Source organism: Marmota monax, unplaced genomic scaffold (genome assembly GCF_021218885.2).
Source record: "Marmota monax isolate L192 unplaced genomic scaffold, Marmota_monax_Labrador192_F-V1.1 WCK01_AAM20220418_F8-fsc00168, whole genome shotgun sequence".
Classification (NCBI taxonomy): domain Eukaryota; kingdom Metazoa; phylum Chordata; class Mammalia; order Rodentia; family Sciuridae; genus Marmota; species Marmota monax.
The window spans coordinates 2,463,671-2,480,238 of NW_026692492.1; the positions used below are offsets into that span (position 1 = coordinate 2,463,671).

General features: G+C 41.6%; 1 protein-coding gene across 2 annotated transcripts; it reads left to right on the forward strand.

Moving 5' to 3' along the window:
* Nucleotides 1-682: 682 nt before the first annotated feature.
* Nucleotides 683-16,567, forward strand: LOC124092074 (zinc finger protein 709). 2 transcript variants are annotated; one of them, XM_046443375.2, is made up of 4 exons: nt 841-979; nt 12,609-12,735; nt 12,916-12,977; nt 13,660-16,565. In XM_046443375.2, the coding sequence occupies exons 3-4, from the start codon at nt 12,928-12,930 to the stop codon at nt 16,379-16,381; spliced, it is 2,772 nt and encodes a 923-aa protein (XP_046299331.1). In that variant the 5' UTR covers nt 841-979; nt 12,609-12,735; nt 12,916-12,927; the 3' UTR covers nt 16,382-16,565. The 2 variants fall into 2 exon arrangements, with proteins under 2 accessions (XP_046299329.2, XP_046299331.1); XM_046443373.2 differs by lacking the exon at nt 12,609-12,735 and having other exon boundaries at nt 683-979; nt 13,660-16,567.
* Nucleotide 16,568: the final 1 nt, after the last annotated feature.

Below are 16,568 nucleotides of genomic sequence, written 5' to 3' on the forward strand. Positions count from 1 at the left end.
CAGGCTGCCTCCTCAAAGATCAGAGGCCAGGAGGTAATGAGAATTACTAAAATATTTTTCAAATTGTTTTCATTAGTAGGTATAATATATATGTGTGATATATATGATATCTTTAAAGAGTGTTTCAAAAATTTGGAGACAGTGTCTTTCTAATTTGCCTGAGGTATATATATATATATATATATATATATATATATATATATATATATATATATATATATATATATAAACCCAGTGGGGCTTGACCTGGACCACTGAGCTACATCCCCACCCTTTTCATTTTATTTTAAGAGAGTGGTAGAATGCCTGCCTCACACACATGAGGCACTGGGTTCGATCCTTAGCACCACATAAAAAGAAATAAATAAAGATTGTATTATCTACAACTTAAAAAATAAATAAATAAAAAGAGAGGCTCTCATTGTTTGCAGACGCTGACCTGACCTTGGGCTCCTCCAGCCTCACCCTCCCTGAGAAGCTGTGCTTTGTTTTTGTGTTGAGGTTAAACCCAGGGGCTCGCCATGCTCAGAAAGCACTCTATGGCTGAAGCCTAGCTCAGCGCCAGGTGTCACCTCTGTACCAGAGGCAAAGCCAAGGCTTCCCACCTGGATTAGTTCCCAGCACAGCTGAAAAGCTCCGCCTGAAAAGGGCTGGGGCCAAGCATCTGTCACTCTACCCAACTTCAGCCAGTGATTGGATGCTGTTGCATGTCAATCACGATGCAGAGGCGGGCCTGGAGGCTGTCGATCCCGGATGCTGGGGGAACTGCCCAATCAGTGCGCAGAGCGAGAGGAAGGGCGGGCTTCCGCAATCTCGCGAGCGTTTCTTCCTCAGCGACTCCCCTCCTCATCCTTCAAGCCAAGAGTTCTCTGCTCCAGGGACTCAGGTGACTCTGCTTTGCCTGTGTCCCCCCCACCCCCGTCTCGGGTGCCTGGAGGTTCCCCGAGAGGACGCCGGGTCACCACAGAAGACAAAAATGGTGAGTTTGCGACCAGGGCTGAAGGCACGCGTCACCACCCGCCTTGGGGCCTGGTGCCCGGGTGAGCTGGGGAGCGCGGCGGAGTCGTGGCCCTGTCCCTTGGTCTCGTGGGGTGAGCTGGGTTTTGGGGTTTGGAGATTAGCTGCTGAGCGTGGCAGAGTCCCCGCTGGAGGGTGGCCCTGGGGCCTGTCCCCTGGTTCCCTGGGTTTGGAAGGGCGCCTCAGGTCCCTGGTGTCCCCTTTGCTCCCTACTGGTGGCCCGACCCACTCTTCCCAACGTGGAGGAAGCAGGGCCACAAATGCACCTTCCTTCTCCCAGGGGAGCTCCTCCGGAGGCTGCTGTAGGTTCCCCAAATTGCAGGCGCCTCCTGCCTTCTAAACCCCACCTTCCCTCCACCTCACAGCTCGGCCAGACGTTCGTTCTTCCCACTTGGTCCAAATGGACACCGTCCGCTAATTGTCACTTCTCATCTAGTGAAATATTGGAGAGAATAGTCCTTTTCTTTTAATTGGGGACCCAAACTCGGGGAGCTTTATCAGCCACATCCCCAGCCTCCACTTTTACTGAATTTTGAGATCTGCACCCACTTGGTGTGGAAGCTGGTCTCCAACCTGTGATCCTTCTGTGACTGCTGTTTACCAGTGACGAGTCCTTGCTTCCCCGAATGCTGAAGTATAACACCAGAGAAGCACGCTGAGGCAAGTGTAGAGTGGAAAGTAGAGGTTTATTAAAGGACAGCAGAAAACACTTCTCCCCGCAGGAAGAAGGGGACCCAAGAGGTGGAATCCCTGTAAGGGGGAGGTCTTCCCTCTTCTATAGCTAAAGTCTTCTTTCCGCTTTCCCACACTTTGTTTCTCATTATGTTGCAGTGATAGAATGCAGGTGGGAAGGTCCAAAAGGTGGCAGATTGGTGGGCTGGAGGAGTAATCAGGGCAGGAAAGGCCTGGGGTGGATTTTGGATTATGATTATCAGTTCCTTAGAATGGGTTCCTGTCTTGGGGACATTAACATTTCAATTGCTGCTCTGGTTTCCAGGACTCCATTCTCTATAAGGGCCTCTGTTTTATTTATCTTACACAATATTAGACCCAATTTACCTAACTACCTATCTGTAAATCTGGCTTCACTTCTGCTTCAGCCTCCAAAGTTCCTGGGATGACAGGGCTGTGTGGAGGGGGCAAAACTGTGACTTATGCAGTGAAGGGGAGAAATAAAGAATGTCCACACACTTCTGCCCCTTTCAATGCTCTATTCACTCAAATTACTTAATACAGTTGAACTGTATAGGTTCTTAATCAAGAGAACAACAATCCTTAATGCTAGGCAGTGCAATAGACATAATCAATTCACAGCAAAATGTGCCACAGCCTGGAAGCAGCAAACTAACTGGGGGGTGAAGATCAACTTGTGAAGGTGGATACAGCAGGAGTGGGAGCCGTTTATTGTAGGACAGTAGGGGTATATTTACATAATTAAGAACAAGCTGTGTATTCAGTTAACGAAAACTAGGTATAACAGTCAACCAATAAGGAATCATCATCTTAATGATTACACACAGCTTAACTTGATTGACATAATCTAGACACAGCAGTCACTCATTAAGGAATCTCTATCATCTTAATGGCTTGCTGGCCTTACTTTTCAACCACTACTTCCTCTGGCTAAAAGCCAGGTGCCATCTTGACTTGTTTATCACCCTAACTGCAACAATTCTAGGTTAATTAATTCACAGCAAACAATTCTAGATTCATTCTAAGCACTGGAAAACACTTAATTATGATAAGCTAAAGACATTCCCTCTGCATGCTAAGTTCAAAGATCTTATGTCTTAGGCTGTGAGTCCAGCAGATGCACACTCACTCAGACCTCGGTGACCAGGTCTGGAACCAAGGCAAGCATTTCCTGGTGTGGAGCAGAGGAGCAGTTGAGGAGGGGGTCCTAGGGAGGAGGTGCAGCTCTCACCAAGGTCCAGATGAGGCAGTAGAGTTTGAGAATGGTGAGGATCTTGCAGAGGCTCAGGAAAGATGCCAAGTGATGGGATGTCAGGTCCTCATCAGACTCTCCAGCTCGAGTGCATCCTTGTTTCTGTTGGCTGAATTCCTGCTCATCAGCTCTATCATTTATACTACATTTGGGGGCTTTTGATTACGCTTTCAATCCTTATCAGCTACCACCCTATTTCTCAGTGACATCATTTACCCTGGGATCATCTCCACCCTGATCTTCTTGCCTTTCCCTCTTATCAGGCAAGGACAGCCTGCCAGAGGCTTCACTCTCTTTATCAGGGTGAGGGGAAGGAACTTGTTTGAGGCCTTACTGGAGGGATCTGTGGATGTGCCTGGTGAAACTGCAGGTCTTTTAAAATGGAGTTGCTTAGGCTCAGGCCTAAGGCCATTCTAACAAGGCCTGTGTGCCTGGTAAGAAGAACACTTTTGAAAGCATTTGTTTTCTATTTGTGATTATTATACTTGAGGGGAAAGAATAATCACTTAACAGTTCTCTGTGTTTGGTCAAAATAATTACTTTAAAAGGAAAAAAAGGCATTTGTTTATAGAACCCAGGGATATTGAATCTTGGGTTATGTTCCAAGCCCCCCTGCCCCAATTTGACATAGATCATTTATTTACTTAAATTTGCTTTTATTAGTTGTACATAGCATTATAATGCATTTTGACACAGCACACATAAATAGAGTGTCACTGTTCCTTTTTCTGGTTGTACTCCATGTGGATTCACACCAGTCCTGTAGTCATATGTGCACATAGGATAATAGCGTGTGATTCATTCTTCTGTTCTTCATCCTCAGCTCTTTAAATTTGATTTTCAGATGGGGTCTGGCTATGTTGCCCAGCCTGGCCTGTAAGTCCTGCCTCTCCTGCTTCAGTTTCTCAAGCTGTTGACATTAAAGGCATTGGCAATCCCAGCTATGGAAAATAGTTCATTTTGATTCAAATATTAATGAGCATACTCAGGAACATGGATTCAAGTGACCCAAAATGATGTATGTGTCCCACCCTGAAAGACAAGGATTAAACCCAGGGGCACTTAATCACTGAGCCACAATCAGTCCTTTTTAGATTGTATTTTGAGACATGATCTCATCAAGTTCCTTCTGCCCTCACTAAATTGCTGAGACTGACTTTGAATTTAGCAGTCCTCCTACCTTATCCTCTAAAGCTACTGGGATTACAGTTGTGTGGCACTGTGTCTGGCCTACATGAACTTTTATAAAAGAAAGTTGTGTATCACTACATTAACCAAATGCGTTGGTAGGATCATCAGATGGTTGGGTTACAGGGAAAAAAAAAAAACAGAAAAAAAGAAAAAAGAAATTTCTTCTGACTGTTGTTATTACATTCTTACTTTGGTAGATGGTGGGGACTAGATGTCTGGTAAGGGTAGGGATATATTCTGAGAAATTTAATAGTTTTGAGAATTGTGGTCTGATCCAGAAATTAAGATAATTGGCTATTAAAGGGCTTAAGATATCCCAAGATAATTTTTGCTCTCCATACAGAACCCTGCCTTTCCACCCTCATGGTGGTCTGGTTAGCCAAGTCAAGTACTCTGAAGGTTCTTTGATGTAGATGCAACTGTATAGAGAACTTGAGTGCACAGCCGTAAAAATCTTGTGCTTCTCCCTTTATCTTCCTTAGGTGTAGACACCATGTCAGATTTCTTGGGCAGAGGTTCCCTTTGGACGCCTCACAGGGTCCCATGTCCTCAGCCACTGTCCTCTCCTGGAGCTGCCACAAGGTGCCCACAGCTGCCCTGGTCCCTGCAGGGTGAACAGAACTTCAGGCCCTGGGTCAGTTCCTCCTAGAGGACACCTGAGGTGTGGGGTGCAGCCTCTCAGGGAAGCTGCTGGGGGCTCTGGGCTGAGGAATCTCCTGGAACAGGCCTCATCTAGACAGCTACTTCCTTGGGACCTTGTTTTTCCCAAGCTCTGTTCCCATTCCTTGGAGAGAGGTGGACAGTCAGCCTGTGGATGCTGGTGCTGAGGGTCCAGGTCACCAGTGATTCCTGCCCTTTCAGTCTCACAGTGTGAAGGAGCGAAACCTCTCCCAGAGCATAAGCAACACCCACCCCAGTGCAGAGCTGTGCAAACCTGAAAAGCCTCGTAGACTGGAGTCATGGTCTAGGTCCCTGGGAGGGTGATCCTAGAGGCTTTCAGGAATCAAGACCAGGAGAGGTCATGTCCCAGATGTCAGGGACCTTCCCTGCCCCTTGAGCCTGACACATGTGTGCTCCCTCAGCACCAAAGCTTTCTGTGTATCACTTTGCAATGATCTGCTCACATTTTGAGGCCCAGGTCTATTTTTTCAGAGCCAAATGGGATGGACTATTATCAAATAGGCAAGAAAGAAGTGGATTTTAAAAAGTCTAGTTACATTTCCATTGTGAAAACAATTACAGCCAGGTACAGTGGTGCACACCTGTGATCCTTGCTGTTCCAGGGCCTTAGGCAGTAGGACTGTAAACTTGAGTACAGCCTTAGCGGCTTAGCCAGGCCTTATGTCTGGGGTTGTGACTCATCAGTAAAGTTCCTCTGGGTTTAATCTCTGATCGTAAACCAAAGAAAAAGAGCAGAACAGAAAAAAAAAAAAAAAAAAACAACAACAAAAACACATCTAATTTATCTTTTGCTACCCCTGAGTATGCATAGAAAATTGGTGAGATTTGATCTTATCTTTTCAATGATTTCCAATTGAAATCCATGTCCTAGATTCCAGAATGCCACTTAAGATACAGAGAAACTCTGTCTACCATTATTGCTGCAGGAAATGAATCCATTTCTACAAAAATTGTGGTGGATAAATTTATGAATTTGATTTTATGTAAATTAGTTACAGTCGTTGACAAGCTGATGAATTTGACAGGAATGACAGTTTGTTGTTACTGTTGTGGTCTGGATTTGGCAGGTTCATGTTAGCTGTGTCGTTTTTGGTATCAGGAATGGAACCCAGAGGTGCTTAGCCACTGAGCCACATCCCTGGCCCCTTTTAGATTCTTCCTTTTGAGTCAGGGTCTTGCTACATCACCTTGGGCCTCTGACCCCTGAACCACAGGGGTTACAGATGTGCACCATCACACCCATCTTCATTGGAAGTTTTAAGGACAATTTTGGCAATACCTAAAATACCCAACTGTGATCATTTAAAAATCACTGAATACTTTATCAGTGAAATAATAAATGACACCTGTTTTCTGAAAAGGAGAGATATATATGTCTAAGTAAGGGTGCTGATCTTCTCACAAGCACTCCCACCATGTCACCTGATTCCTGTTCCCTCCTAATTACCTCCTCCTAGGGCTACCCATTTGGGAGCTGGCCTTTTAGCTTATGAAACTTGGGAGTAACATAAATGCTCTCTCTACTCTCTCTGTCCTGTACAATATTTTCACTGGTCTTAGATACAGTGTAGTATTTTCATTTTAGATATGGTTTTTCTAAGTTCACCCCAAAAAACACAATAATCCATGCCCTGAATTTCACATAATTTACTGAAATGCTCTTTGTTTTTTCAAAGAGTGTAGATCATGGGCAAGTTCAGTCTCCTTTGTAAGAAAGTGTGTTGTCTTTTCATTGATTTTTGTTGCCTCTCATTGTGTATCTTTTGTATTACAATCTTTTTTTATCACTCATTACATATATTTTCAGGGTTTTTGTGTGTGTGTGTGTGTGTGTGTGTGTGTGTACATGGACTGTTGAGGATTGAACCAAAGGCTATCAAGTTCTTACTACTGAGCTACTCTCCACCCCAAGAAAATTCATATTGTAGACTGGGGTTTACTTATTTGCTGATGTATTGAGTGCTGGGATTGAAGCCAGGGACTTGCTCATGCTTATGTTGTCCTCAAAAAAAAAAAAATGAATTTCAATGTGTGAGCAGCATTTTGGAGGTGGGCAGGTGTTTTACTGGGTAACAAACCTAGAGGCACTTGACCACTGAGCACATCCTCAGCCCTTCCTATTTATTATGTACCTATTTATTTTTATTTTTATTTTGTATAGTTGTAGAGGGGCAGAATACCTTATTTTTGTTAATTTATCTGTGGTGCTAAGGATCATACCCAGTGCCTCATACATGCTAGCAAGTGCTCTGCCACTCAGCTACAATCCCAGTCCCCCCATTTATTGTTGATGAAGACCAAGTTTCACAAAATTTCTGGGTGTCTTGCTAAATTGCAGAGAAAGCCTCCAACTTGCCAGTTCCATGCCTTGACCTCCCTAGTGGCTGAAATTACAGGTGCACACCACCACACCAGCAGTTGGAATACCTTTTAAAGATTTATCATCCAGGGGTTGGGATTGTGGCTCAGAGAAAAAGTGCTCACCTAGTATGCGTGAGGCCTTGAGTTTGATCCTCAGCACCACATAAATATTAAATAAAGGAATTGTGCCCACCTAGAACTAAAGAATAAATATATATTTTTTAAAAAAAATAGATTTATCATCCAGGTTCTTTCCAGATGGAAATTGTATTGAAAATCAATTTCCTTGCTTTTGTCCATAATTTTGAAATTTGTAACGATGACTTTTCTTCTTTGCTTTATTTTTTGCATTATTATTTGGGAAAGGTATTCATTATGTAATATTGTTTCTTATGTTTATATTTGTTAAAGTTTATGGCATGGTAGTTCATTCATTTCCTTATTAAATCAATTTTGTTTTTCAGAGCAATTTTAGACTTATAGTTTGTTAATCAATGATTTCTAGAGGAACAGCATCAACACGAAGTGTGATTATAAAAGGGGACTTATTAGATTGGCCTACTTGACCTGAAGCTGGATGTCCACAGTGGCCATCTGCAGCTGGAGAGCTTGAGAAGTAGTAGCTGCAGAGTCCAAGAGGCTGAAGCCTCAGAACAAGAGGGATCACTGGTGCTGCCCTAGTCAGACCAAAGGTTCTGGAAACTCCCTGGAGAATCACAGGCAGAGTCCACTTTGGGAGAGTGAAGAAGGCAGTGTCTGATATCCTCAGGCCATTGCAGCAGCTATTGGAGAAGAAAGGGGCTTTCTCTGCTGCTGCTTCCTCCTCCTTCCAACTTTTGTTCCACCTAAGACACCGTCCTATTGGATGGTGCTGCCTATACCTAAGGAGGTTCTCTAGTTTGGTTCTCTGTTCCACATGCCAATCATTTGTAGACACACCCTCACGGACACACCCAGAGTCCTCTTAATCACAGGTATCTCTTAATCCAATGCGGTTGACAATTCTAATGAGCCATTACATATAGTATCAAACACCCTTCTCTACACTGTTCTCAATATTTTGCATTGATGTTGGATGCTTGTTAGTTACTGAATCAGTAGCCTACATTTGATTAAGAGAGTGGATGAAGCAACACTTTATCATCAGCTGAAATCCATCCTTTACCTTAGGGTTCCTCCTCTGTGTGGTGTGATTTTGTGTGTCACATACTCTACATAATAATGTCATACAGAAGAGTTTCAGTGCATCTATAATGTTGTCTCTTCTGGAATGTTCTTGACTTGGAATCTTACTGCACTTGGCCTTTCAGACTGGCTTCTCTCACTTACCAGTCTGCCTTTAAGGGTGCTGTATCTTTGCAGGCTGCAGAGCTCACTTTCTGGGTGATGTTCTTTGGTGTGGGTAAACTGCAGCTCGTCCATTCAGCATTGAAAGGTGCATCTTCCTTGCTTCTAGCTTTGGGCAGTTCTGGATATGGCTGCTGTAGTCACTGCTGAGAAGATTTCTGTGCATAATTTTCACCTCATTTGCATAGACACCTGGGAGTGTGGTGAATTAATTGTAGAGTGCACCATGTTTATTTTGTAAGAGCGTGACTGTCTTCCAGAGACAGTGTTCTTCTCTCCATTCACATGAGCCAGGGAAGGGTTCTTGCTGATTTAAGTTTTCACTGTCTTTTGGAGCTTTTAGTGTTTGGCATTTCACCACTCCAGTTGAGTACCTGGTGGCACCTCATTGTTCATTTTGAAGTTTCCTAATTATATGCAGGTGAATATCTTCTCACACATGTATTAACTGTGCCTCTTTATTGAATGAGTGTCTTTCCTAATCTTCTTCCCACTTCCAACTTGGTTGCTTATTTTTTTACTGAGTATTCTTCATGTATGTTGAATACCAACCCAGTGTCATTATGTGTTGTGACAACATTTTGTCCAGTTCTCCAGCATGTCTTCTCATTCTCTCAAGGCATCTTTTGAAAAACACAAACTTCGTTTTGATCAAGTTCTATTTACAAGTTTTTCACTCACAGATCATGTGTTTGATTTTGCATATGAAGCTGTCATTCCAGCCCAGATTTCTCTGTATTTCTTTGTTATTTTAGTGAAGTTTGGAGTTTTGCATTAGGTACTACAATGTATAGCAATGTTTTGGTGCCGACAAGTGAACCCTGGGCCTCCTAATTGCCAGGCAGGTGCTTTGCTAGAGCTGCAGCCCCAGCTGTGTGTCCTACTTTGAGACTGAGGCTCCACTGGGAGCTCTGTGACATTTGTGAAATGAGAATGTTTTCTTTCTCTACATGTTAATTCATGTCCAGTGCTTTGGCAACATTGTCCAAGAGACTATATTTTCCATTGATTTTCTTTTGCTCCTTTGTCAAAGATCAGTGGAATATTTTTATATTGTGCCAAATACCACTGTGTCTTGATGATTGTAGATTTTTAGTAGTTGTTAACCTCAGGTAGTGTTCATCCTGTGAACTGAGTGTTCATTACTGTGTTGGTTGTTCTGGATCTTTTGTTACTGAAAACATAACTCAAAATATTTTTATTGGGATTATATTGAATCCATAAATAAAATTGGTAAGAATTGATGGTAACTGAGGCTTCCCATCTGTGAACATAAAAGTATCTCCAAATATTTTCCATGTCTCTGATATTTTTATTAGAAGTTAGCAGTTTTTGTCATACAGATTTTTGTTAGATTTATATATGAGTATTTCTCTTTTATTGGTTCTGTATAAGTGGTGTGTGTTTGTTTTTGTTTTCATTTTGGTGCTGGGTGTTGGACTCAGGGCTGCTCTACCATTGAGCTACATTCCCAAAACTTTTAATTTTTCATTTAGAAACAGAGTCTTCATAAATTGCCCAATCTGGACTCAAATCTGGGATCATCCTGCCTTGGCCCCCTGATTGGCAAGGACCACAGGCATGGCCTCCATGCCCAGCTTCCTGCTGTCAATAATATAATAATTGTCCTATTTATTAACAATGACAACACTGATGTCACATCATTGTTTTTCATGATTCTTCAGTGGATTCCAGTAGCATAGAGGATAATGCTGTCTCTCTATGAAGACACTGTGTTCTTTTGAGCTTGAGTGTTTTTTCATTATTCTTGATTTTTTTAACTATTGATATAATCAATATTTATTGTTTAGCTTTTTGTTGTGATGGATAATGTTAATTGGTTTTTTAATTATGTCTCAGTCTTTTATGTGTCCTGTGTTCCTGGGCCCTGCAGAGGCTAATGTGAGTGGATCTGGGCCACTGGGCTTGACTTCCCACAGTAGTATGCTGGTCCCTGGAAAATGTTAGCTGAGTTTTAAATTTGGCATCAGTCTTACAGAGCTGTAATAATTTCCTCTTGGCTGTGTTTATAATTCTTTTTATTTATTTTTGGATTCAGTAAAGTATTGGTTGAGGAATTTTGCATTCATGATCATGAGAGTCTTTCATAGTTTTCTTTTCTATTTAATATTTTCTTTATCTATTTAATTTTGATAATATGTTAAAATATGCCATATAAAGAATTAGAAGGTGGGTTGGGGTTGTGGCTCAGTGGTCGAGAACTTGCCTAGCATGTGCAAGATCCTGGGTTCAGTCCTCAGCACCACATAAATAAATGGGATAAAGCTATTGTGTTTAACTGCAAGTAAAAAAATAAATATAAAAAGAAAGAATTAGGAAGTTTTAACTCAACTTCTGTTGTCTGGAAATAACAGTAGAAAATTGGTGGCAGGTCTTCAGTGTCTCATGGAAGCCTGTTTGAGATGTCAGAGCCTTGACTTTCTTTTTTCTGGGGGGCAGGTAGTAATTATATATTTTTTAAATTTTTGAAATGTGTTTTAGTCTTTCACAGTTAAATGTATAATAAATGATATTTGTCTGCAGAATAGATGGATGAAGTACCCTTTGCCACTTAGATTTCAGTTTGCGTGGACCATCATTGTGATCTGTCTCTAAGACACCTGCTGTCACTCATACTTTGTCCATGCAATGAAGGACAGCCCACTAAAGGCTTTCTCTCAGGCTCCTATTAACCTCTGTTGATACTGTCCTGCTTCAAATGTCATGTGTCTTATGTCCTTGAGCATGGATCTTTGTGAGTGGCAGGGTCGTGTTCTGGTAGGTGGTCCTTTGGGCTGTTCCACACTGTGCAAAAATCATAGCCTGCTTAGAGACCCACATGGAGTGGCCTGTTTCAGAAGCAGTCAGCGTGGGATAGTTCAGGATTCTGGGCTGCAAACCTGCTGCTTTAACACACCCTGGAAGTGCTTGTGCCTGAGGTTTCCTTTCACCAGCTGTGCTACAGGAACGAGGAATCTCTTTCATGACAGACCACCATTGTACATGTGGCCTGTCTTGATCAAAGTGTCTTTGAGCAGAACGGTGGTATGTGTCTCATGATTGTACATGATCTAAGTGAGACATCTGCTGTTCAGAAGAGTTTGAGAATCATTGGACATTCATGGTTGCCATGAGGTTTGGGAAAGGATTTTCCGCTGTCTGTTATGAAAACTATTTTTCAAACCGATATAATTTTGTAAGGCTGTTTTTTGGGCAAGATAACATCTTGGGGTCATCGAGTTCTTTCTGAGACACATGCCATCTTTCCACACACCCCATTCTGCTTTGACATTAAAAACCAGAAATTATTATATTGTTGTGTTTATTAATCATTGTGCTTGATTACTAATTGGGTAAATTTGTTCTGGAGTAAAGCACCTGCAAACTTCTAGTTTTCCTCAGTGTAATCACACAAGTTGAGCTCAGTCCCCAGTGAACACATTGTGACAATCTGTGTGGAAGATTATCTAACTGTTGTCTATAAGGGAAACTCTTTAGTGACTCCATACTCTCAGGGTGTGGGTTAGGGCTGATTCTAGGCACTTCTTTAAGGATGGAACAATTGACTTTCAGAAGGAAACAGGAGATGAGTAAATACCATGATGTCTATATTAAGTGTGTAGGCCCAGTGAGCCACTGGGGTTGGCAGGATCTCTCAAATGCTGAGTTTTGTGATCCCAGCAATTTCCAACTCAGTCAGCTTTCTTTTCTAAGGGTAAGTAATAAGGAGGGTGCTGATATTAGCTCTCTACTGCACAGGATGTTGGTAAGAAGGTGATAGAGATGCAATCAACAAATAAGATAAGGGTGACCCGGGAACCCCTCTTACTTCCTATGAACTCACCAAAGGAAGGGTGTACAACACTCTACTATTTACCTTGTGTGGGGCCCAAATCTAGTGTTGGAGTGGCTGTGAAGAATTAAATGCACTGGAGATTTCAATGACCAAATCGTGGAATTAATCGAAAGGCCAGGGAATCATGTGAACATCATGCATGTTGAGTATAGATTTCTCATGCTGTGAAATCTCTCCTGTTCTCCACTACACATTTGTGGGATATTTTAGATCTCAGTGACCTTTGAGGATGTGGTTGTGAACTTCATGCGGGAGGAGTGGGATTTGCTGGATGCTTCCCAGAAGAACCTTTACAGAGATGTGATGCTGGAAGTCCTCAGAAACCTGGCATCTATAGGTAATAATTTGTGTATTTACTTAATTAGAGAATGTGTGTTCATTTTTTTTATTTATGTAGAACATGAAAAGACAATCAGTTGGTGAATTAATGTAGCATAAAATGCACCATGAATTTGGAAAAGCATTTCTAGCTCCTAGAAATTTGAAATAGAAATAATGTTTTGGTTTGGCATTTTAGGAAACAAATGTGATGAGAAGAACATTGAAAATCCAGATCAAAAATTTTGGGAGCAATCTAAGGTAATTGTACTCACAAGAGGAATCCTTGAGGGAATCTGGGGATATCATATAATTTTTAAAACCAATGCAAGAAATTTGCACAACTTTAAATGTATTTATTCTTATAAGATTTTTTACCAGAAATATATACTTCACTGGGACTGGGGTTGTGGCTCAGTGGTAGAGAGCTTGCCTTGCATGCTTGAGGCACTGGGTTCTCTTCTCAGCACCACATTTAAATCAATAAAGTCTATTGTCAACTGAAGTAAATTTATATATATATATATATATATATATATATATATATATATACACATATTTATATATAAATATATATATATATATATATGATATTAAGTCTATTCAAGGTGCTTGACATGCAAAAACTATTATGAAATTGCATATGTGAGTATAACTATTTGGATAATGACCATAGGCAAGCTGTGTTGCAAAGCATTGTTTCCTCTCAATCTCTTTATTTTCTGGCTATTTGAACAAGTTTGAAAAACCTAGGCTTTACCTCATGTTGGAAGTGACGTTAACCTAGGACCTTAAATAAATACACCATCATGAATTAATCAAGTATTAATAATGTGCTGGTCATGAGATCCCAATTCTTAAGCAAAGAAAAAATTTAATAGAGTAAATTCATGTGACTGCATTATGTGTGCCAAAGACTTCATATGCCCTTCATTCCTCATAGGCAGATCACATCTCACTGTGGACCCGAACGCTACAAGCATGAAGAATGTGAGGAGAAGCCATGTGAATTGAAACAATACAGGAAATCTCTGGTTTCTCTCAAAAGTGTTCACACACAAATGTTAACACAAACTGGAGATGGACCCTATGAAAGTACAGTATGTGGGAAAGTCATCAGTTGTTCCAATGACATTGAGAGGCATGAAGATTCTCATACTGGGTGGCAACCTGATGAATGTCAACAATGTGATGAAGCCTCATCTTCTCCCACAGATGTTCAAAGTCACACAAAAACACATAGGGGAGGTAAAGCTTTTCAATGTGAGGTATGTGGGAAAGCCTTTCATTCCCCCACTTTATTTAGAAAACATGAAAGAACTCATTCTGGAGACAAATCCCATGAGTGTAAAGAAGGTGGTAAAACCTTGGTTTCACCCACAGGTCTTCACAGTCACGTGATCACTCACACTGGGAAAGTACTTTTCAAATGTAACATATGTGGGAAAGACTTTGCTTACCGAAGTTTATTTAGAATACATCAGAGAAAACATACTAGAGAGAAACCCTATGAAAGTCAACAATGTGGAAAAGCCTACACTACTTTGTCTTACCTTCAGATACATGAACAAATCCATACTGATGAGGAGACCAATGAATGCCAACAATATGGAAAAGTCTTCACTACTTCTTTATCCCTTGACAGACATGAACGAACGCATACTGGAGACAAGCCCTATCAATGTCAACAGTGTGGAAAAGCCTACACTACTTCATCTTACCTTCAGATACATGAACAAATCCATGCTGGAGAGAAGCCCAATGAATGCCAACAATGTGGAAAATTCTTCACTACTTCTTCTTCCCTTCACAGACATGAACGGACGCATACTGGAGAGAAGCCCTATGAATGTGAACAGTGTGGCAAAGCCTTCACTAACTCCTCTATACTTCACAGACATGAAAAAACTCATACTGGGGAGAAGCCCTATGAATGTCAACAATGTGGGAAAGCCTTCAGTACTTCTTCCTACCTTCAGATACATGAGCGGACTCATAGTGGGGAGAAGCCCTATGAATGTAAGCAGTGTGGCAAAGCCTTCACTAACTCCTCTATACTTCGCAGACATGAAAGAACACATATGAAAAAGAAACCCTATAAATGTCAACAATGTGGGAAAGCCTTCACTACTTTGTCTTACCTTCAGATACATGAACAAATCCATACTGGAGAGAATACCAATGAATGCCAACAATGTGGAAAAGTCTTCACTACTTCTTCTTCCCTTCACAGACATGAACGTACGCATACCGGAGAGAAGCCCTATCAATGTCAACAATGTGGAAAAGCCTACAGTACTTCATCTTACCTTCAGATACATGAACAAATCCATACTGGAGAGAAGCCCAATGAATGCCAACAATGTGGAAAAGTCTTCACTACTTCTTTTTCCCTTCACCGACATGAATGGACGCATACTGGAGAGAAGCCTTATGAATGTAAGCAGTGTGGCAAATCTTTTGCTCTATCGTCTACCCTTCACTCACATAAAAAAACTCATACGAAAAAGAAACCATATGAATGTCAACAATGTGGAAAAGTTTTCACTACTTCTTTTAACCTTCACAGACATGAACGAATGCATACTGGAGAGAAGCCGTATGAATGTAAGCAGTGTGGCAAAGCCTTCAATAAGTCCTCTAAACTTCACAGACATGAACGAATGCATACTGGAGAGAAGCCCTATGAATGTAAGCAGTGTGGCAAAGCCTTCACTATGTCCTCTAAACTTCACAGACATGAAAAAACTCATACTGGGGAGAAGCCCTATGAATGCCAACAATGTGGGAAAGCCTTCAGTTCTTCTTCCTACCTTCAGATACATGAGCGGTCTCATAGTGGGGAGAAGCCCTATGGATGTAAGCAGTGTGGCAAAGCCTTCACTGACTCCTGTAAACTTCACAGACATGAAAGAACACATACTAGAGAGAAACCCTATGAATGTCAACAGTGTGGAAAAGCCTGCACTACTTTGTCTTACCTTCAGATACATGAACAAATCCATGCTGGAGAGAATCCCAATGAATGCCAACAATGTGGAAAAGTCTTCACTACTTCTTTTTCCCTCTGCAGACATGAACGGACTCATAGTGGAGAAAAGCCCTATCAATGTCAACAATGTGGAAAAGTCTACAGTACTGCCTCTTACCTTCACATCCATGAACAAACACATTCTGGAGTGAAGCCCTATGAGTGTAAGCAGTGTGGAAAAGCCTTTGCTAGATCTTCTCAGCTTCACAAACATGAACAAACTCATACTGGAGGGAAGCCCTATGAATGTAAACAGTGTGGCAAAGCCTTTGCTGAATCTTCTCAGCTTCACAGACATGAACGAACTCATAGGGGAGAGAAGCCCTTTGAATGTCAACAATGTGGAAAAGCCTTTGCTACATCCAGTCACCTTAAGATTCATGGAAGAACACATACTGGAGAGAAGCCCTATGAATGTAAGCAGTGTGGCAAAGCCTTCGCTCAATCCCATCATCTTCACAGACATGCAAAAACGCATACTGAAGAGAAGTCTTATGAATATCAACAATGTGGAGAACCCATTGACACGTCCAGTGAACCTCACGTACATGGAAGTATTCATGCAGAAGAGAAGCCTAATGAATACCAACAATGTGGAAAAGTCTTTTTCTTGTTTTTTCTTTCACAGACATGAAGGGACTCACACTCAAGAGAAACCCTATCAATGTAAGCAGTGTGGCAAAGCCTTCACTCAGTCCTCTCATGTTTGCTCACATGAACGAACTCATACTGGAGAGAAGCCCTATGAATGTCAACAATGGGGGAAAACCTTGGCTATAGCCCATCAGCTTCACTTACATGAACAAACTCATATTGCAAAG